The 21,576-nt window shown below is 44.0% G+C and overlaps 1 protein-coding gene across 1 annotated transcript in view; it reads right to left on the reverse strand.

Annotated features, from left to right (window-relative positions):
- The window catches only part of VIP4 (leo1-like family protein), a 107,829-nt gene that overhangs the window by 47,431 nt on the left and 38,822 nt on the right, over positions 1–21,576 (reverse strand). Inside the window, exons 3-5 of the mRNA XM_086512065.1 lie at positions 14,658–14,781; positions 14,390–14,578; positions 13,085–13,264 (exon numbers count right to left, since the gene is read on the reverse strand). Of these exons, the coding sequence (XP_086368191.1) occupies positions 13,085–13,264; positions 14,390–14,578; positions 14,658–14,781 (493 nt within the window). The remainder of the gene's footprint in view (positions 1–13,084; positions 13,265–14,389; positions 14,579–14,657; positions 14,782–21,576) is intronic.

The raw sequence follows: 21,576 nt of genomic DNA on the forward strand, positions 1-21,576 counted from the left end.
CTTGTGATTCCGGAGCTAATGACGCAAACACATTTTCGGGTCCCAAAATAGCAGTTCCCTAAATTTTAGGAGATACTACCATTGTATCTTTCTAGGTCATCCGACCCCCTTTGTACACTGCAGCCACACCCAAAACTGAAATGTAGCCTCTGTAGCAAAGGATTCCACTTTGGCTAGTCAATGACCCCACTTTGGCTAACCATAGTCCTTGTCCAACCTTAGTGCTCTCTTGCCCTCAGGCCTGGACTCCCGGACAGTTCCACACTAGCTATGCAATGCAGGGCAGTTAGATTTCCCGAGGGGTGTTTCCAAAAAGTGAAAGTAAATAGATAATAAGAAAGAAATCAACAAAAAGGATAGATAGTAGTGACACGCTGGTGACATACCCCCCTCTTGAAATCTCAAACGTCCTCGTTTGCATCTATGTCGTACATGCTTCTAGTCAACACTGATGTATTCAACACCTGTCGACACATGTACGACACATACATGCTCATTGTCAACCCTGGTGTATTCAACACCTTGTCAACTCATGTATTGCCTGCGTGTGAACCCTGTCCCAATGACATAGTGGTAGCTTCGCACTCTGCCATTGCTTTGAATCACTAACTTTCCAATGACAAAATGGTAGCGATACATTTTGCCACTGTCTTATAGTACACGTTGGATCCCGTAACACTTTCGAGCATACCCAAACCGACAGTTTAAGAATGCAGTTACACATGTACTCTTTAACAGAAGCAATCATTGTATCCTTGACAAACTGACAAGAAATACTCACTTCTATAGCACTAACCAAACTTTTGGACATTCCATAAGAGCAATTGCCAAACTGACAATCTGTACAGCTCTAACGTTCATGTGACAGGTATTTCATTTGACCTCAGTTTAAATACCGTGTACATCATTTCTTTCAGAAGCCATTGTCACACTGACAATCCATATAGCTTTGAAACTCAAGGGGTCAAGGTAGGTTGCATATCGAAGGCTTCAAGGTAAAGTGATAACACAGTTGGTGACTCTGCAAGTTCACCTTCTTCCATCCACTTAGCATCCATTGGTGGATAGTTTCTGAACTTTACCAAGTAACGCCTAGCAACCTTGCCTTTCACTTTCCTTTCTTTGTGTGCCAAAATCTATTCGGGGACCAAGATCTCGTCAAGTTCCTCGACTTCCGGCTGATCTTCAGCTGGCATAATCTCTGGCACATCACCCACATAGGGTCTGAGAAAACTCACATGAAACGCATTGTGAATCTTCCAACTATCAGGCAATTTCAGTCTATATGCAACATCACTGATTATGTCGCACACTTGAAAAGGCCCATAGTAACACATGCTGACCTTTGGAAACGGTCTTTCCTTGCCCTTCATCTTCTTTAACCTTGCCTTTTCAAAGCGTAAAAGCACCCAATCGCCAAGTGAATATACCACTTCACGACGGTGACGATCAGCTGCTTTCTTTTGCTTTGCCTGAGTCCTTTCTAAGGCCACTTTGACCTTCTTGTACATTTCATCCATGTCCTGAACATACTTATCTGCTTCAAATATCTTGTCTTTTGTATGCAGTATGGGAGGAACTTTCTTGGCACCTTCAACTATCTCAAAAGGTGCCTTGCCAGTTGATGAATGCACTGTATTATTGTATGCATACTCCACCAATGGCAAATACTGCTCCCACTTTCCTTTATGCTATGACACATAACACTTCAGCAGATCTAGGACAGTAGAATTTGCCTCTTCTGATTGCCCATCTGTTTGAGGATGAAATGACGAAGAGAATTTGAGCGTTGTGCCCATATTCTCAAACAAGCCTCTCCAGAACAAACTTGTCATGTGTGGATCACGGTCGCTAACAATCGACTGTGGCATGCCATGATACTTGAAAATATTGCTCATAAACAAGCGTGCCATCTGATCTGGTTTTATCTTCTTCCTGACAGGAATAAAATGAGCCTGTTTGCTAAATCTGCAAATAATGGTCCAAATATCATCATTTCCTGTCTGCGTTGTCGGAAGATCAAAGATAAAATCCATAGCAATACTTTCCCATGGTTTATCTAGAATAGGTAGTGGTTGCAATAACCCTGGTGCCTTTTGCCTGTCAAACTTGACCTTTTGGCATATTAGGCATTCTCGCACAAAGGCATCCACATCTCTTCTCAATGTAGGCCAGTAGAAGAATGTCTCAACCGCTTTAACTGTAGCATCGATACCACGATGCCCTGCATACGGTGGGACATGACTCTCTTCCATAACTTTGCGTCCCAATGGCTTTGTGACACACAATCTGCCATGCATCATCATGAACCCATCTTTGAGAAGATAGTGTTCATGACGTTGTCCATGCATTAGCTGCTCGAAGACCCTTGCAAAATCTTCATCATTTTCATACTGTTCCCTCATATCATCAAGTGCATGATGATAAGGAATCGACACAGCTGAAATTTGTGGCTTCCTTGACAAGGCATCAGCCACAACGTTCTTCTTGCCTTCCATATGCACAATCTGAAAATGGAACATGGACAAGATACTTGCCCATCGCATATGCTTCTCAGATAACTTTGTCTGTGTCAAGAAGTAACGCAAGGTCTGATGGTCCGTTTGGACAACGAAATCTGCACCTAGCAGGTAGTGTTTCCAACTTAAGAGCACATGAATCACAGCCAGTAACTCTTTCTCATAGACCTGCATGGTCATCTGCTCTCATAGGCTACTACCCTGCCATCTTGCATTAGCACTGCACCAATGCTACTACCGCAGGCATCACACTGAACCACAAATGACTTCCTAAGATCTGGTAACACAATGACTGGATCTGAAGTCATCTTTTCCTTTAAGAGATTAAAAGCTGAAATCTCTTTCTGTGTCCATCTAAAAGGTGACTGCCTTCTTTTGAAGAGCATGTAAAGGTGAAGCAATCTCAGCGAAATTTAGGATAAACCTTCTGTAATAGGAGCATAGTCCCAAGAAACTTCGGACATCGTGCACCGTCTACAAATTTGGCCATGACTTGATCGCTTCAACTTTTGCAGGATCCATTCTAACACCATCCTTTGAGACAATGTGTCCAAGAAAATGAATCTCTTCCAGAAAAAATTCACTTTTCTTTGCATTGATGAGCAACCTATGACTGCATAACTCTTTAAACACAATGGCCAAGTGATGCCTATGCTCCTCTTCATTCTTTGAGTAGACTATCATGTCATCAAAGAATGTACCAACAAATTGCTGGTGTGGACGGAAAATTCTGTCCATCATCCTATTGAACGTAGCAGGAGCATTTGTGAGACCAAAGGGCATCACTAAAAATTCGTAAAGGCCAAACGTCGTTCTAAAAGCAGTCTTGTGCACATCCTCTGATCTAATGCGGATCTGATGGTACCCACTCTTTAGATCTATACTGCTAAACATAGCTGCTCCTTCTAATTTGTCCATAATATCATCAATTCTAGGTATAGGGAACCTATTCTTGATGGTATTCTTGTTCAGTGCACGGTAGTCGATGCACATACGCCATGAGCCATCCTTTTTCTGCACCAACAACACTGGAGAACAGAATGGAGATGAACTGGGCTGAATCAGCCCCTTTTCTAACAGCTCCTGTACTTGGCCCATTATCTCTTTCTGCTGAGCCGCACTAACCCTCTACGGAAGCTTATTTTGTGGGCTACTGCCTAGCACCAAATCTATCGCATGGTCCTCGGGTCTCTCTGGCGGTAATTGAGACGGTAATGAATCGGAAAAACAGTCACTATACTATTGTAAAAACATTGACCTTTCTTTATCTAGCACAGATAAATTTGATTCATCACATTCTGACACTTCACGTGCAAAAACCAAATACGCAGAAAGATGCTTTTTCATTACAGAAGTAATAGCAGAAGCTGATACAGTGGGAATAGACTCCCCTTTAAGCTTTACATCCAGAATGTGAGTCTTTCCCTTCTCTGTACAGTGATCTTTTTGTTGTAGGCATCCATGATTCCTTGTACACGAAACAACCAAGGAATACCTAACAACACATCACATCCGTCCAATGGCATGATGTAAAATTCTTCACCATCTACATAGGACTGGATATGTAGACGCAACTTTCCCATGATGGGTGTCACAGCCTCTGTATGGCCAGGACATGCCAAACCTGCCTCTGTTGTATACCCCATCTCTTCAGTTCTGATTCCCAACTTTAAAGCCAATTCTGGGGAAATGAAGTTGGCTTTGGCACCTGGATCAAAGAAGATAAGCATTGTTTGATCCCTGACCTTTCCCCATGCTCTCCAAAGCTCACTTGCATCTAAATTTGGCTTGTCGCCCACCATATCTGGCACTAGACCAGCCATGGGCTTCTTTCCTTTCTTGTCTTCCTTGTCATCAGAATCAGCTGGCCTTTTCTTTGTAGGACAATTGTAAGCAATGTGGCCAGGCTGCTCACATATAAAGCATTTGTTCTCTGTCCTCGGGACCTTTTGCTCTTCTGACTTGCGAGGAAAACGTCTTTTCCATTTCTTTGCTGGTTTTTTTTCTGATTCAGCCGTAGCTTTATCTTTCCCTGCGTTGGCTGACTCCTCAGTCCCTTTAGGAGCCTCATTGGGAACGTGCTTCTTGGCTGAATTTTTCTTGCCTGATCCTGCCTTGACGCCAGTGTTAAATTCACAATCTTCTCCCTTGAGCAAACCATTGCCAGTGTTTGCTACCTCGATAAGCTGCGTCAAAGTAGTGACTTTTGTCTTCGTACAGTACTTTCTCAATCCTTTAGGTAGGCCACAACAGTATTTTTCAATCTGTTCTATCAATGGCACAAACCTATAAAAAGTTACTGGAAGTAGAGCTTTCCAAAACTTCCGATTGTAATCATCCAGATTTCTGCAAGTGGCAGCATTAAGCTGGTGCCATTCTGTCATGACATCTGCTTCAAAGTCATCAGATAACCATGTTGCTGCAAAAATCTGCTTGAAGTAAATCCATGTGGACGAAGCTTGCCCTTGAAGCAATAAAGTTGTCCACCATTGTACCGCATTCCCTGTCAAGAAAGTGGCTGCCTTGCAGACCTTTGAAGCCTCTGTAAAGTTTCCCCCTGCATAGGCCTTGTCAAACTGCTGGAGGATTAAGAGAGTCTTCTTCCTGTCATCAAACCCTGTAAAGGTCGTGAATTGTCACACCTTTGCCACCTTCTTTGTACGGAGTTGGCCTCTCCAGCGGCATTTAGTTGTCATATGGAAGTGACTGAAACATGGGAACACTCTTAGGGTTCATTTGTGTTCCCTGACCGCAATTAAGTTGACCTGGAAATGCCATATTTGGCTGTTGATTTGTAATTCCAGCCATACCAAAATTTGCCTGTGGCATCTCAAATTGGCCCTGAGTGCTTTGAAACCCTAGTAGCATGCCGTGACACCATGCATGGGGTTAGGCATCATCGTTTGAGCACCCCCGAATACTGTTCCTGGCATGTAAAACTGATTTCCAGGTGCATGATCAGCCATGCTCTGGAATACCGATCCACCTCCAAAATAGCCAGGGTGTACTGAAGGTGGTGGGAAGACCCGTTGCATAGCCTGTAGGTTGCTTCCCTGCCCATTAGAACCAGCTATAGGCTGTTGAAAAGTGGCTGGCTAAACTGGTACAGCTTGAAAGACTGGCATCTCAGCCACCTGTTCTTGCACCTTAGGCACAGGTTGTGGAGACTGCATGTTCTCCGTTAAGTGTACAGGTGTTTCCATTGACTGTGCAGTATGAATCACCTGTGCTTGAGCCTTAACAGGCTTTTGAATATGATCCAGTGACCCAACTTGCTGAGACGGAACAGGATGTTGCAGAAAGGTTAAAAACCTCGGGTTCTGCATTACTTGTGTGAACATAGCCACAGCAGTAGCCAACTGGGTCCTGAATATATCATCATCCGTCTGTGGTGGTCTTGAGGACTCACCCACTTCATGTGTCTGTTGACCCTGTGAAGAGGAAACCTCTTTAGTCACATCATCTGGTCTGTCAGCCATAATTGCAATTCCTTGTGTCTGGTCTATGATCCCCTGTGTCTTCAAGCCCAAACTGACCAAGGCTCACTTCTATGGGAAAAAGTGATTTAGTCCCGTCGATGGAACCATGAAACCGGCCTGTTCAATCCAAAAAGGGCGGTACGCTTTCCTTCAAACCTTGATTTAGCTTTCACCCATTATTAGTCGTCTATTCTACCTGTGCTATAATGACACAAGAGAGGGGAATGGGATATAGATGCTAGAATGCACCTGTATGAGAAGTCCGACACCAGATTGGCCCCTAACTTAGGCGCCCCTTTCGGTATTTCTTTATTGTTTAAAAGAGGGAATAAACGCTGTGGTTCTTTCGAAGCTGCCCCACACAACCTTGGCTGAATTTTGACTGTTCTCGCTTGATTTCGGCAGCATAACTATACTAGAACCCTTCACGGTCTGTCTTCCCACGCATTAAATGACTTTCCCGACGCATACGGGCACTTTGCAAAACCTGGCGAGAATCTGCAGCACGCTGAATTCTCTGTTTTCAGCCCTGAAAATGCGCCAGATCGCCTGTACAACGGTCCCCTTGCGTCCCCGAACCTCCTAGGGGTATTCGGGTCCGTTTAGGGCCAAAACCCTAAACCTGCAAAAATACACAGCAGGCTATAATTTACTGTTTCGGGCTCCGTTTCGCGTGCCGGTCGTATCCGTAGCAAGTCCTCGAGCTCCCGTACCTGTCGGGCTACTTGCCCTTTGAATCGGACGAGATTTCTGGCGTGAAACCTCTCCGAATTCACCTGTACCTGCGCGGGATTAGCCGCTAGCTAATCCAGTACCTGTGCAAGAGGCTCTTGCCTCGGCAATCGTGCATGAACCCACACAACTGTACATTGGTCAAATGAAAAGCCCACTAGTGGGGCATAACATACTGCCATGGAGGAGAGAGAGGGCAGTGCGTAGCGTGCAGGGCATCACTCCTGGCACCGCACTGTGCATAAGAGGGAAAGCAAGCACTCCATAGCTCTTAACCTGTGACAAAACTGAAAATCAGCCTCCTCTCTCATTTTAGGCGCCCCCTCCTCTAGCTAGAAGTAGCAGAAGGCTCACAGAGTGACACCTCGCCCAGTTTCTGATTTTGGCCAACTGGGCTAAAAATATCTCAACAGGTGCGTCAGTTGACTTGACAGCAAAGCAATAAAATGTTCCTCTTGTCATTCCGGAGCTAATGACGCAAACACATTTTCGGGTCCCAAAATAGTAGTTCCCTAAATTTTAGGAGATACTACCATTGTATCTTTCTAGGTCATCCGACCCCCTTTGTACACTGCTCCACACCCAGAACTGAAATGTAGCCTCTGTAGCAAAGGATTCCACTTTGGCTAGTCAATGACCCCACTTTGGCTAACCATAGTCCTTGTCCAACCTTAGTGCTCTCTTGCCCTCAGGCCTGGACTCCCTCTGGACAGTGCCACACTAGCTATGCAATGCAGGGGAGTTAGATTTCCCGAGGGGTGTTTCCAAAAAGTGAAAGTAAATAGATAATAAGAAAGAAATCAACAAAAAGGATAGATAGTAGTCACACGCTGGTGACAGAATCTTTCACTCATATAGAAGATTTACGGGCGTTTTCTTTGATGACGTCTTGATCTTCTCAGAAACACGAACATTATAAGCATCTCGCATTAGTGTTTGAAGAATTACGCAAACACATATTTGTGAATGCTAAGAAGAGTGAGTTCTTTCTAAAAGAAATCCATTATTTGGGCCATATAGTATCTCACAACCAGGTGAGGATGGACCCTGATAAGATTCAAGCAGTTGTAGAATGGCCTACGCCAACTACAATACATGATGTACGAAGTTTTCTCGGCCTTTGTTCCTATTATCGGCGTTTCATTCGAGCCTTTGCCGCTATAGTAGGTCCCCTCCATGATCTGACAAAGAAGCGGATTCCATTCCATTGGGGGCCTGGACAAAAACAAGCTTTTGAAAAGCTTAAGTATCTACTTAATCACGGATCTGTTCTCACCGTCCCTGATCTTCGCAAACCTTTCGAGGTATACTGCGATGCATCTGGAGATTGTGTAGGAGCAGTCTTGACCGAAGAGGGTCACGCCATAGCCTACGAAAGTCGGCGCCTTAAAGATGCAAAGTTGCATGCTTCCATATATGAGAAAGAGCTAATGACAGTAATTCGTGCTCTTTCCATTTGGAAACGTTATCTGTTAGGAGTTGATTTTATTATCAAGACAGATCATCAGAGTCTTCGCTACTTTCTCACACAGAGAAAGTTATCAGAAAAGCATATGAGATGGGCCAACTTTCTTTCAATGTTCCATTTTCAGATTTTACACACTTCTGGAACAAAGAATGCGGTTGCAGATACTCTCTCCAGGCGTCCAAAGATCAATGCATTGATTACAATTTATCATGAGGAACTAGGATCTCTCAGTGAGATGTATCCTCAAGATCTAGACTTCGCTACAATTTGGGCAGATCTTCAAGCTGGTCACTCAAGGCCACCTTATTCCATTAGGGATAATACGCTCTATCGTCAACAAGCAATATGCATAGCTCCGCCCTTACGACAGAAGGTGATGGATGAATGAAGCACATAATTCTCCTTATGCCGGGCATCGGGGAATTGCTGCTACCACCAGTGCCCTCGAAAGATATTTCTTTTGGCCAACACCTCGTGCGGGCATTGAAAAACATATACGTGAGTGTTTAGTCTGTCAAAAAGTAAAATATGACAAACATAAAAGTTTATGGCAAGCTTCAACCACTCCCTGCGCCTAACACGCCATGGGAAAGTATTGCCATGGATTTTATTACGGATCTTCCTAGATCCAAGAATGGAAATGATACAATTTGGACTATAGTAGACAAATTCAGTAAGCAAGCTCAATTCCTTCCAATAAAGAAGACGATCAAAGCTGATCATACGGCTAGAATATTTCTAGCTCAGATTTTTAAACACCATGGATTGCCAAAGACTATTGTCAGTGATAGAGATCCTCGCATGAGTAGTCTATTTTGGTAAGCATTGTTCGAAAACTTGGGAACTAAGCTTGATTTTTCATCAGCTTATCATCCTCAAACAGATGGTCAAAGAGAAATCGCTAATGCCACTGTTTTACACCTCCTCAAGTGCTATGTTTCGGAACGACAATCCAAATGGGAACAGTACTACAGATAGTTGAGTTTGCGTATAATAATACCATACATTCCTCAACTGGCAAAGCTCCCTTCAAAATTATTTATGGGTAGTCACTCTTACTTCTTATTATGGTTACCAAAGAAAACATCTTCGCCGCAGATGAATTTGTGCGCAATATGATATTGCCTATCGACAAGTAAAGCAAGAGATTGTTCGTACTCAAGAGCAACAGTAGAGAAAAGCAGACAAGCACAGAAGGAATCTCAATCTTGAAAAAGGACAATATGTCCTGCGTCGGTTTGAGAAAGCTAGATTGAAAAAGCGGGTCGGAAAAGGGAAAGTTTTAAAAATTACAAATAGAGTCAATGACGTGACTTTTAGATTGGATTTGCCTTCTCACTGGTGCATCCATAATGCTTTTCATGTAAGTCTCCTCCGATCATATGTTGGACCTCCTCCAGTGGTGCCAGTACAAGAAGATCCTCCAGAAGTCGAAGAGACTGAGGAAATCCTTCAAGCTGAACGGATAATACACCACTCTGAGAGACAACTAAAGTCGAGGAGCCTACATTGAAAGTATTTAGTCAAGTTCAAGAATTACACCCTTCATCTTCTCTAACCTTGCCTTTTCAAAGCGCAAAAGAACCCAAATCACCAAGTGAAAACAAGAGTTTACGATGTCTCAGCAACCCTTTTCTATTTTGTCTGAGTCTTCTCTAAGGCAAGCTTAATTTTCTTATACATGTATCCATGTTCTCCACATATCGATCTGCATCAAAAATCTTATGCATTGATAGAGGAAGTGGGTTCTGTTGGTTCTTTAGATTCATTTGATTCAAGCTTAGGACATGTTCTTTTTATGTGACCCTTGATGTGACAATGAAAACAACGACCTTCCTTAGAATAAGTGCTTGATCTTCCAATGTGATGTATCCACCTCGTTCTACCTTTTCATATGGAGTGAGCATAGGTTTAGCAATTGTGTTAGCTTTACCCCTAGGTTCACTTGGAGAGTTCTTTTCTGAGAGACTATTGGAAGATTGGTTAGAAGAGTTACCGTTCTTACCAGTCTTACCGTTCTTACCAATCTTACCGTTCTTACCAATCTTACCGTTCTTACCGTTCAGAGGGTTCTGAGAGGTACTTGTGGAAGTCTTGTTTTCCTTAGGCTTTCCCTTGTTGTGCTTCATCTCCTGTGCGAGAGCAATCGCTACCGCCTTGTTGAGATCGATTGGATCGAGTATCTCCACATCAAACTTGATATACTCATCCAATCCATAAAGGAATGCCTCTTTGCGCTCCGCATCCGATTTGCGTAATTGAGTGCCAAGCTACAAAACACGATTAGAGAAAGACATAACCGGCATACCATTTTGCTTGAGACCGCACCAATCGTCCTTCAATTGTGCAAGAAATTGGGGTGGCATAAACCGCGCCTTGAGCTTCTCTTGGAAGTCGGCCCAATTGAAGGAAAGGGGCATGTCTTCGTCGGCTTCCTCTAGATGCGCGGCCAACTGTGCCTCTTGCCATGCGTGGTACCAATTGATGGCATCACATGCAAGGTACATAGCTGCCGTCAAAAGCTTGCTATTTCCTGTCTTCTTAGTTGTCACAAAATAAGCAGTAAATTGATGCAACCAAGAATGAATAACAGTAGCATCCATCTGACCATCATACTTACTGAACGTCAACTTCTAGGTGGCTGGGTTGTTGGAGTCCGAATCTCGGCTTGCGTCACTTGATGAACCACCAAGATCTTTGGCCGGCTCGGGTCTCGAGGTGAGAACCTGTCGGACCAACTCTTGCATGCGTAGGTCTCTCTGTACCTCACGCTCGGCCTCCAAGGCCGCTCGTCTTGCTTCGGCCGCTTCGCGCGCTTGCTCACGCTCACGCTCAATAGTCGCCTTATGTTTTATGACCTTTCTTGCAAATACATGCGATGATAAAAGGCTACTAATCACACTAAATCATTTGTGGTGTGTATATCTGGTATGCAATCGAGGACATTTGCGATAGAGGGGGGGTATGTCACGAGGCTGTGACAAACACTAACCTTATTTGTTGATTTCCTTCCCTTGATTTTTATTTAAATTTTTGGTACCCTCTTTTTGAAGTCACAAACGGGACATTGTATGGCCAGTGTGAAACGGCCGATGGCCGAGAGTTTCACCCGCAGCAATGAAGGTCAGGCCGCCACGAGATCGTTGGCCGATGAACATTTAAATCTGAGTAGTAATAGGGTGGCTAAGCTCAGTTAAAGTCATGTAGGCCCCTTGCCGAGACTTCATAAGTTGGTGGGCACTAGGAATTTAAACCGAAAGAGCAAAGTGGACACTTGACGGCTCCAAAGCCATTCTGTAAAATTCGATCTCTCTTGAGGGGGAGGCTGATTTGACACATTTGATTAGCTACTATGTGTGTGAGTAGTTGGTGCAGGTGACCGCAGCTTTAATGGAAAGCTTACCTTCTCCTATGTCCTATGTAGCACGATGATTCCGCTCTCCTGCACCTCTCTCCCCTTTTGAATACAAAATCGTGATGCCCGGTGCAAGGGCTCATTTCTATGTACAGTTCTGTGGGTTTATGCCCAATTGCTGAGGCAAGAGCCTCTTGCATAGTTACCGGATTAGCTAACTGCTAATCCCAAGCAGGTACAAGTTGATTTGATGAGATTTCTCGTGAGAAATCTCGTCCGAATCAAAGGGCAAGTAGCCCTACAGGTGTGGGAACTCGAGGGCTTGCAACAGATGCATTCGGCACGCAAAACAGAGCCCAAAACAGAGAATCACAGCTTGCTGTAAAATTTTTGCAGATTTAGGGTTTTGACCCTTTTTTATGCCTAAAGGTCCCAAGAGCTTCAAGGAAGCTAGGGAACTGCTACCAAGTGTTCTAGAGCGTTTTAGAGGCTGAAAACAGAGAATTTAGCGTGCTGTATTTTCTTGCCAGGTTTGCAAAAGTGCTCCAATTCATGTGGAAAGTAACCTAGTACATGGGGATTTTGTCCTTGAAACCTTGTACTGTCACTATGCTGCCAAAATTGGGCTAGAGTAGGCAATTTTCAGCCCAATAGAAGTGGGACAGCTCGTAGAAGTTTACAGGTTTTCTCCAAGTTTAATTGGAATAAAGAAATACCAAAAGGGGCGCCAACCTTTGGGGCCTTCTTGGGAGCGCTCTAGCTACCAAGTCGTGATTTGTTTGCAGTGTTGAATTCTCCTATGAAGTTACTTTGTGTCGTAAAGTACAGGTAAATCAACGTATAGATCGGGTGAAAGCCAAAGTTTCCTGCCCTTTAGTAAGGCTACAAGCCAATTTCACACCCCCATTGGTTGCAAGTGCCCTCAAGCCACTCAAACATGTACACACACCCAGCATGACAGCACACAGGAAAACATTTATATGTATGTCACAAATGGTGACGTGTTGATTACCATACCACACAACCACAAGCCAAACCCACCCACACCACACTCTCCCACCACATATGCACCTGCACATACACAAGATTTGACCATTGACACACATACGATAGGCCCATACTCTTATTGCATACACCCTTTTCATTGCTGAGTCCTCACTTCAACTCAGTTCAGCCCTGCAGCATAAAACACAAAGGATCCTTTCTCTGGGAACAACTGAATTATCAATAGACCCAACGAGAGCAGGTCAATGCCCCAGATTTTCTCTCTAGAGCACTTCAGCTCTGTGTGTCATATCCTTAGCTAGGACTTTGGCAATTAATATGATTAGTGCGTGAATCTTTAATGCTTCTCAGACCAAGCTTCCACTGAGTCAGCAGTCGAAGGTATGAAATCGACAATATTTCAATACAACCAGTGAATTTTTACACAATAAAATTTCACAATTTGTCTTTTAGAAGCAGAATTCCACACTAAAATTTCTGCATGTGTATTGGCACAAGACGCTACCCTAGATAATGTTGCACTTACTTTACTGTTACCCTCTCGATCACGTACTTTCCTCCAACGTGCAATGTTGTCCTCAAGCCTTAGTCGTTGCTTATGACCAGTCTCATCTGTTATAAACTGTTCTTCCTCTTCGATGTAGGTCTTGGGATCAAAGGGCTTTGATTCAATACCCATGATGTTGGAGACCCTCACAATATGCATCTGGAAAAAAGGTAATGAGTTACACAAATAGCACAATCGGTGAACACAAATAGTTGCATAATGCATTTCTACGCATAACTATAGCAAACACACACCCCAATAGATTAAGCCACGTATGCAGAAAGTTTCACCTACACACAAAGGCACACCTATATAAAGCCCACTTCACCTATAATAAAAAATATGCGGCCAACCAAACTCCTTCCCATATTCATGCAGTCCTTCCCCCAAACTTTCTTGATTTTTCAGTTGAGCAAGAAAGCAATAAAAGCTAAGTCATATACATTCTTTCAGTCTATAGATCCCCTCATTTAGAAATTTGGAATTTTGTCCCTGCACTAACTGACATGTAATATTTGAAGCAGCATGCAATTTCAGCCCATGAAGCACCAAGTCACCCCATTTAACTGAATCCTCTGTTACAAGCCTCTTCACTTACTGCTATCTCAAGATTGTGTAAGATGCCATAGACAGGATTCAATGAGTCAAGTCTAATAAACTAGCGTATTCAGCTGTCCCCATTTGTGAAAACAAACTAAATATGGACCCATTTTCCGTTAATATCAAGTCCATCCCCCCACTTTCATTTTCAGTGGACCCACTCTCCTCTTCTGCAATTTAAGCATGGTGAAATATAGACAGGATCTCATGAGCCAAACAATTAGATCTAGATTGCCCAGTTTGAAGAAGACGAAGTTAAGCTTCCCAGCTTCTTTCTTTTTGCAATCAAGTAACTTGAACCATATCAGACCCGATTCCAGCACTACAATCATCCACATTTGGTTTTTTTTTTTTTTGGGGGGGGGGGGGGGGGGGGTGGTTTATTTCTTGAAAATTTTTAAAAATAAAATAAAATAGCTGCTGCAACAGTAGAAAACATGTGCTTATAGCTTGCAAACAAAAAGGAGAAAATAACTATGCACTAAAGAGTGTGCTAAAAAGTTGCAAGGAAAAGCAACCCCAAAAACAAAGTAGCCATTCTGATTGCACATGGACTACAGTGCAAGTTTCCTCTCTCTTTCTGATTGCACATGGACTACAGTACAAGTTTCCTCTCTCTTTTCTAGAGCGTACATACACATACGAAACTATATCAACCAAAACAAAAACACCTGACTTGGGTACCTTCTCTGCAGTGCCAGGAGGTGGGCAGGAGGGAAGGTAAATCTGAAGAGGAGGACCAACAGGCTTCTCGCGTGGTCGAGGCTGTTCATCATCAGATTCAAACTGCTCTTCGTGCTGCTCTACATCAGGCACTATATCCTCTGGGCGTATGCCTTTTTGCACACTAGCCTCATCATCTGAAGCACTCATCTACAAGAGCAGTAAAGGAGTAAACTTCTAACCCTTTATGACATCAGAACTATCCAACAGCTGTTACCAAACCATTCACCTCCTCTGGTGCTTGAGAAGGACGCCTTAAATCATCTGCTTCTTGTTCCTCTTCATCAGAGTCTCCAAAGACATCACGCATTCCTGCAACTCCATCAGCTCCCTTGCTATCATCAGCTTCATCACTACAAGCATAAAAGAAGTTACCATAAGAATGTTGAAACTTACTGAAAAGTGAAGTACTGCATAACCTTTAGAATAGACTGGATATCTTGCAATAGAAAAGAAATGGAAGACACAAAAACGGGTACACCTCGATGTACTCAAGTTACAGTCTCGAAAATGCAAAGTCATTGAAAGTCGACGTGGGGTTTTCCGAGACACGTCACATGGAGGAGGAGATTTCTGCATTTTAAGCCCAAAAAGTCCTACCGAAAAGCCACAATTTCCAGTAAGAGGTCATTCAGACCCTACAATGCAAAGGCAGTAAGAAGTTGTTCACTTAATTTGTGGAAATTCTCAAAATACCCCTGAAATTTTAAAAGTTCCAAATACACCCTTGCATCATTTTGGGATGGATTTACCCCAATGTCTAATGTTTATGACAATAGAGATCTATCTTTTAGTGTGTTTTGACAAAATTATTCACCAATGAGCTCACAAATAGAGGCATCTCTGTTCAAAAATGATGAAGAATTTCATCTGAAGAGGCCTCAATACCATCTAAAATCTTAGTTTTGTCATCTTTTATTGAGGGGCTGCAGTGTACAAAGAGGGTCGGATGACCTAGAAGAATGTAATGGCAGAAACTCCTAAATTTTAGGGACTGTTATTTTTGGACGGCAAATGTCTTCGCATCATTACGTACAGTTTGACATGGGCATCATTTGGTTACTCTGTGGCCAACTAAACAGAGGCTGCAGGTGAGATATTTTTAGACCCAAGGGTCTAAAGCGGGAAAATCCACAAATGAGTGACACTTGGCACTCTGAGGCCAATTTACTACTTAAAGAGAAGGCAAAAACGTGCTTTTCACGTGTGAGCTCGTTTTTGAGTGTTGTCACAGGTGGGAGAGCTTCAATGGAGGGTTGGCTTACCCTCTATGTACAGTGAGGTGCAGGATGTCATGACTTGCACACCTCTCACTGCTCTCTCTCTCCCCTATTCTTTATGGTTATGCCCCTCTAGTGGGCTCATCAGATTGACCAATGTACAGTTGTGTGGGTTCATGCGCGATTGCCGAGGAAGAGCCTCTTGCATACGTACTGGAGTAGCTAGCGGCTAATCCCCCGCAGGTACAGGTGAATTCGGAGACGTTTCACGCCCGAAATCTTGTCCAATTCAAAGGGCAAGTAGCCCTACAGGTGCGGGAGCTCGAGGTCTTGCTACAGATGCGACCGGCACGCGAAACAAAGCCCAAAACAGGGAATTACAGCCTGCTGTGTATTTTTGCAAGTTTAGGGTTTTGGCCCTAAACGGACCCTAATACCCCCAGGAGGTTCGGGGACGCAAGGGGACCGCTGTACAGGTGATCTGGCGCATTTTCGGGGCAGAAAACAGAGAATTCAGCGTGCTGCAGATTCTCGCCAGGTTTTGCAAAGTGTCAGTATGCATCGGGAAAGTCATCTAATGCGTGGGGATACTGACTGTGAAGGGTCCTAGTACAGTTATGTTGCCGAAATCGGGCCAGAACAAAAGAAATTCAGCCCAGATTGTGCGGGGCAGCTAATAGGGAACCACAGCTTTTATTCCCTCTTTTAAAGAATAAAGAAATACCGAAAGGGGCGCCTATTTAGGGGCCAATCTGGTGTCTGACTCGCATATTTCTAGCATCTGTATCCCATTCCCCTCTCTTGTGTCATTATAGCACAGGTAGAATAGACGACTAATAATGGGTGAAAGCTAAATCAAGGTTTGAAGTAAAGTCTACCGCCCTTTTTGAAGTTAACAGGCCGGTTACAGTAGACTTTAGACTTAAACCTTATTTGCTTTCACCCATTTAATTTGTCGCCCACTTTACCTGTACTTTCCAGATACAACAAAGGGGAAAGGGATACAAGCTGCTAGATTGCACCTGTATGAGAAGACCGACACTAGATTGGCCCCTAACTTAGGCACCCCTTTCTATATTTCTTTATTGTGAGGGAATAAACGCTGTGGTTCCCTACAAGCTGCCCCGCACAAGCTTGGCTGAATTTCAACTGTTCCGGCCCGATTTCGGCAACATAACTGTACTAGGACCCTTCACAGTCAGTATTCCCACGCATTGACTGACTCTCCCGACGCATATGGGCACTTTGCAAAACCTGGCGAGAAGCTGCACCACGCTGAATTCTCTGTTTTCAGCCCCGAAAATGCTCCAGATCACCTGCACAACGGTCCCCTCACGTCCCCGAACCTCTTGGGGGTATTAGGGTCCATTTAGGGCCAAAACCCTAAACCTGCAAAAATACACAGCAGGCTGTAATTTACTGTTTGGGGCTCCGTTTCGCGTGCCGGTCGCATCCGTAGCAAGTCCTCGAGCTCCCGCACCTGTAGGGCTACTTGCCCTTTGAATCGGACGAGATTTCGGGCGTGAAACCTCTCCAAATCACCTGTACTTGCGGGGGATTAGCCGCTAGCTAATCGAGTACCTGTGCAAGAGGCTCTTGCCTCGGCAATCGCGCATGAACCCACACAACTGTACATTGGTCAATTGCTTTGGAAACAGTCTTTCCTTGCCCTTCATCTTCTTTAACCTTGCCTTTTCAAAGCGTAAAAGCACCCAATCACCAAGTGAAAATACCACTTCACGACGGTGACGATCAGCTGCTTTCTTTTGCTTTGCCTCAGTCTTTTCCAAGGCCACTTTGACCTTCTTGTACATTTCATCCATGTCCTGAACATACTTATCTGCTTCAAATATCTTGTCCTTTGTATGCAGTATGGGAGGAACATTCTTGCCACCTTCAACTTTCTCAAAAGGTGCCTTGCCAGTTGATGAATGCGCTGTATTATTGTATGCATACTCCACCAATGGCAAATACTGCTCCCACTTTCCTTTATGCTCTTACACGTAGCACTTTAGTAGATCTAGGACAGTAGAATTTGCCTCTTCTGACTGCCCATCTGTTTGAGGATGAAATGACGAAGAGAATTTGAGCGTTGTGCCCATATTCTCAAACAAGCCTCTCCAGAACAAACTTGTCATGCGTGGATCACGGTCGCTAACAATCGACTGTGGCATGCCACATGATACTTGAAAATATTGCTCATAAACGAGCGTGCCATCTGATCTGGCTTTATCTTCTTCCTGACAAGAATAAAATGAGCCTGCTTGCTAAATCTGCAAATGATGGTCCAAATACCATCGTTTCCTGTCTGCGTTCTCGGATGATCAAAGATAAAATCCATAGCAATACTTTCCCATGGTTTATCTGGAATAGGTAGTGGTTGCAATAACCCTGGTGCCTTTTGCCTGTCAAACTTGACCTTCTGGCAAATTAGGCATTCTCGCACAAAGGCATCCACATCTCTTCTCAATGTAGGCCAGTAGAAGAATGTCTCAACCGGTTTAACTGTAGCATCGATACCACGATGCCCTGCATACGGTGGGACATGACTCTCTTCCATAACTTTGCGTCGCAATGGCTTTGTGACACACAATCTGCCATGCATCGTCATGAACCCATCTTTGAGAAGATAGTGTTCATGACGTTGTCCATCCATTAGCTGCTCGAAGACCCTTGCAAAATCTTCATCATTTGCATATTGTTCCCTCATATCATCAAGTTCATGATGATAAGGAATCGACACAGCTGAAATTAGTGGCTTCCTTGACAAGGCATCAACCACAACCTTCTTCTTGCCTTCCACATGCACAATCTGAAAGTGGAACATGGACAAGATATTTGCCCATCGCATATGCTTCTCAGATAACTTTGTCTGTGTCAAGAAGTATCACAAGGTCTGATGGTCTGTTTGGACAACAAAGTCTGCACCTAACAGGTAGTGTTTCCAACTTAAGAGTGCATGAATCACGGCCTGCAGTTCTTTTTCATAGACTTGCAGTCTTTTCTGGCCCTTGCAAGATTCTACTCTCATAGGCTACTACCCTGCTATCTTGCATTAATACTGCACCAATGCTACTACCGCACGCGTCGCACTGGACCACAAATGACTTCCTAAGATCTGGCAACACAATGACTGGATCTGAAGTCATCTTTTCCTTTAAGAGATTAAAAGCTGAAATCTCTTTCTGTGTCCATCTAAAGGTGACTGCCTTCTTTTAAAGAGCATGTAAAGGTGAAGCAATCTCAGCAAAATTTCGGATAAACCTTCTGTAATAGGAGCATAGTCCCAAGAAACTTCGGATATCGTGCACTATCTTCAAATCTGGCCATGACTTGATCACTTCAACTTTTGCAGGATCCATTCTGCCACAATCCTTTGAGACAATGTGTCCCAGAAAGTGAATCTCTTCCAGAAAAAATTCAATTTTCTTTGCATTGATGAGCAACCTATGACTACATAGCTCTTTGAACACAATGGCCAAGTGATGCCTATGCTCCTCTTCATTCTTTCAGGAGACTATCATGTCATCAAAGAATGTACCAACAAACTGCTGGTGTGGACGGAAAGTTCTGTCCATCATCCTATTGAACGTAGCAGGAGCATTTGTGAGACCAAAGGGCATCACTAAAAATTCGTAAAGGCCAAACGTCGTTCTAAAAGCAGTCTTGTGCACATCCTTTGATCTAATGCGGATCTGATGGTACCCACTCTTTAGATCTATACTGCTAAAATAGCTGCTCCTTCTAATTTGTCCATAATATCATCAATTCTAGGTATAGGGAACCTATTCTTGATGGTATTCTTGTTCAGTGCACGGTAGTCGATGCACATACGCCATGAGCCATCCTTTTTCTGCACCAACAACACTGGAGAACAGAATGGAGATGACTGGGCTGAATCAGCCCCTTTTCTAACAGCTCCTGTACTTGGCCCATTATCTCTTTCTTCTGAGCCGCACTAACCCTGTACGGAGGCTTATTTGGTGGGCCACGGCCTGGCACCAAATCTATCGCATGGTCCTCGGGTCTCTCTGGCGGTAATTGAGACGGTAATGAATCGGAAAAACAGTCACAATACTGTTGTAAAAACATTGACCTTTCTTTATCTAGCACAGATAAATTTGATTCATCACAATCTGACACTTCACGTACAAAAATCAAGTACGCAGAAAAATGCTTTTCCATTCAAGAAGTAATAGCAGAAGCTGATACAGTGGGAATAGACTCCCCTTTAAGCTTTACATCCAGAATGTGAGTCTTTCCCCTGCTCTGTACAGTGATCTTTTTGTTGTAGGCATCCATGATTCCCTGTACACGAAATAACCAAGGAATACCTAACAACACATCACATCCGTCCAGTGGCATGATGTAAAGTTCTTCAGCATCTACATAGGACTGGATATGTAGACGCAACTTTCCGATGATGGGTGTCACAGCCTCTGTATGGCCAGGACATGCCAAACCTGTCTCTGTTGTATACCCCGTCTCTTCGCGTCTGATTTCCAACTTTGAAGCCAATTATGGGGAAATGAAGTTGGCTTTGGCACCTGGATCAAAGAAGATAAGCATTGTTTGATCCCTTACCTTTCCCCATGCTCTGCAAAGCTCACTTGCATCTGAATTTGGCTTGTCGCCTACCATATCTGGCACTAGACCAGCCATGGGCTTCTTTCCTTTCCTGTCCTCCTTGTCTTCGGAATCAGCTGGCCTTTTCTTTGTAGGACAATTGTAGGCAATGTGGCCATGCTGCTCACAGATAAAACATTTGTTCTCTGACCTCAGGACCTTCTTTTGCTCTTCCGACTTGCGAGGAAAACGTCTTTTCCATTTCTTTGCTGGTCCCTTTTCTCATTCAGCGGTAGCTTTGCCTTTCCCTGCGTTGGCGGGCTCCTGAGTCCCTTTAGGAACCTCATTGGGAACGTGCTTCTTCGCTAAATTTTTCTTGGCTGATCCTTCCTAGACACCAGTATTGAATTCACAATCTTCTCCCTTGAGCAAACCATTGCCAGTGTTTGCTACCTCGATGAGCTGCGTCAAAGTAGTGACTTTGGTCTTCGTGCAGTACTTTCTCAATCCTTTGGGTAGGCCACAACAGTATTTTTTCAATATGTTCTGTCAATGGCACAAACCTATAGGAAGTTACCCGAAGTAGAGCTTTCCAAAACTTCCGATTGTAATCATCCAGATTTCTGCAAGTGGCAGCATTAAGCTGGTGCCATTCTGTCATGACATCTGCTTCAAAGTCATCAGATAACCATGTTGCTGCAAAAATCTGCTTGAAGTAAATCCATGTGGACGAAGCTTGCCCTTGAAGCAATAAAGTTGTCCACCATTGTCCCGCATTCCCAGTCAAGAAAGTGGCTTCCTTGCGGACCTTTGAAGCCTCTGTAAAGTTTCCCCCTGCATAGGCCTTGTCAAACTGCTGGAGGAATGAGAGAGCCTTCTTCCTGTCATCAAACCCTGTAAAGGTCGTGAATGTCACACCTTTGCCACCTTCTTTGTACGGAGTTGGCCTCTCCAGCGGCGTTAAGTTGTCATATGGAAGTGGCTAAAACAAGGGAACACTCTTAGGGTTCATCTGTGTTCCCTGACCGCAATTAAGTTGACCTGGAAATGCCATATTTGGCTGTTGATTTGTAATTCCAGCCATACCAAAATTTGCCTGTGGCATCTCAAATTGGCCCTGAGTGCTTTGAAACCCTAGTAACGTGCCGTGACACCATACATGGGGTTAGGCATCATCGTTTGAGCACCCCCGAATACTGTTCCTGGCGTGTAAAACTGATTTCCAGGTGCATGACCAGCCATGCTCTGGAATACCGATCCACCTCCAAAATAGCCAGGGTGTACTGAAGGTGGTGGGAAGACCTGTTGCATAGCCTGTAGGTTGCTTCCCTGCCCATTAGAACCAGCTATAAGCTGCTGAAA

This window comes from Adiantum capillus-veneris, chromosome 5 (assembly GCF_014529385.1).
Source record: "Adiantum capillus-veneris isolate H3 chromosome 5, ASM1452938v2, whole genome shotgun sequence".
NCBI classification, from domain to species: Eukaryota; Viridiplantae; Streptophyta; class Polypodiopsida; order Polypodiales; family Pteridaceae; genus Adiantum; species Adiantum capillus-veneris.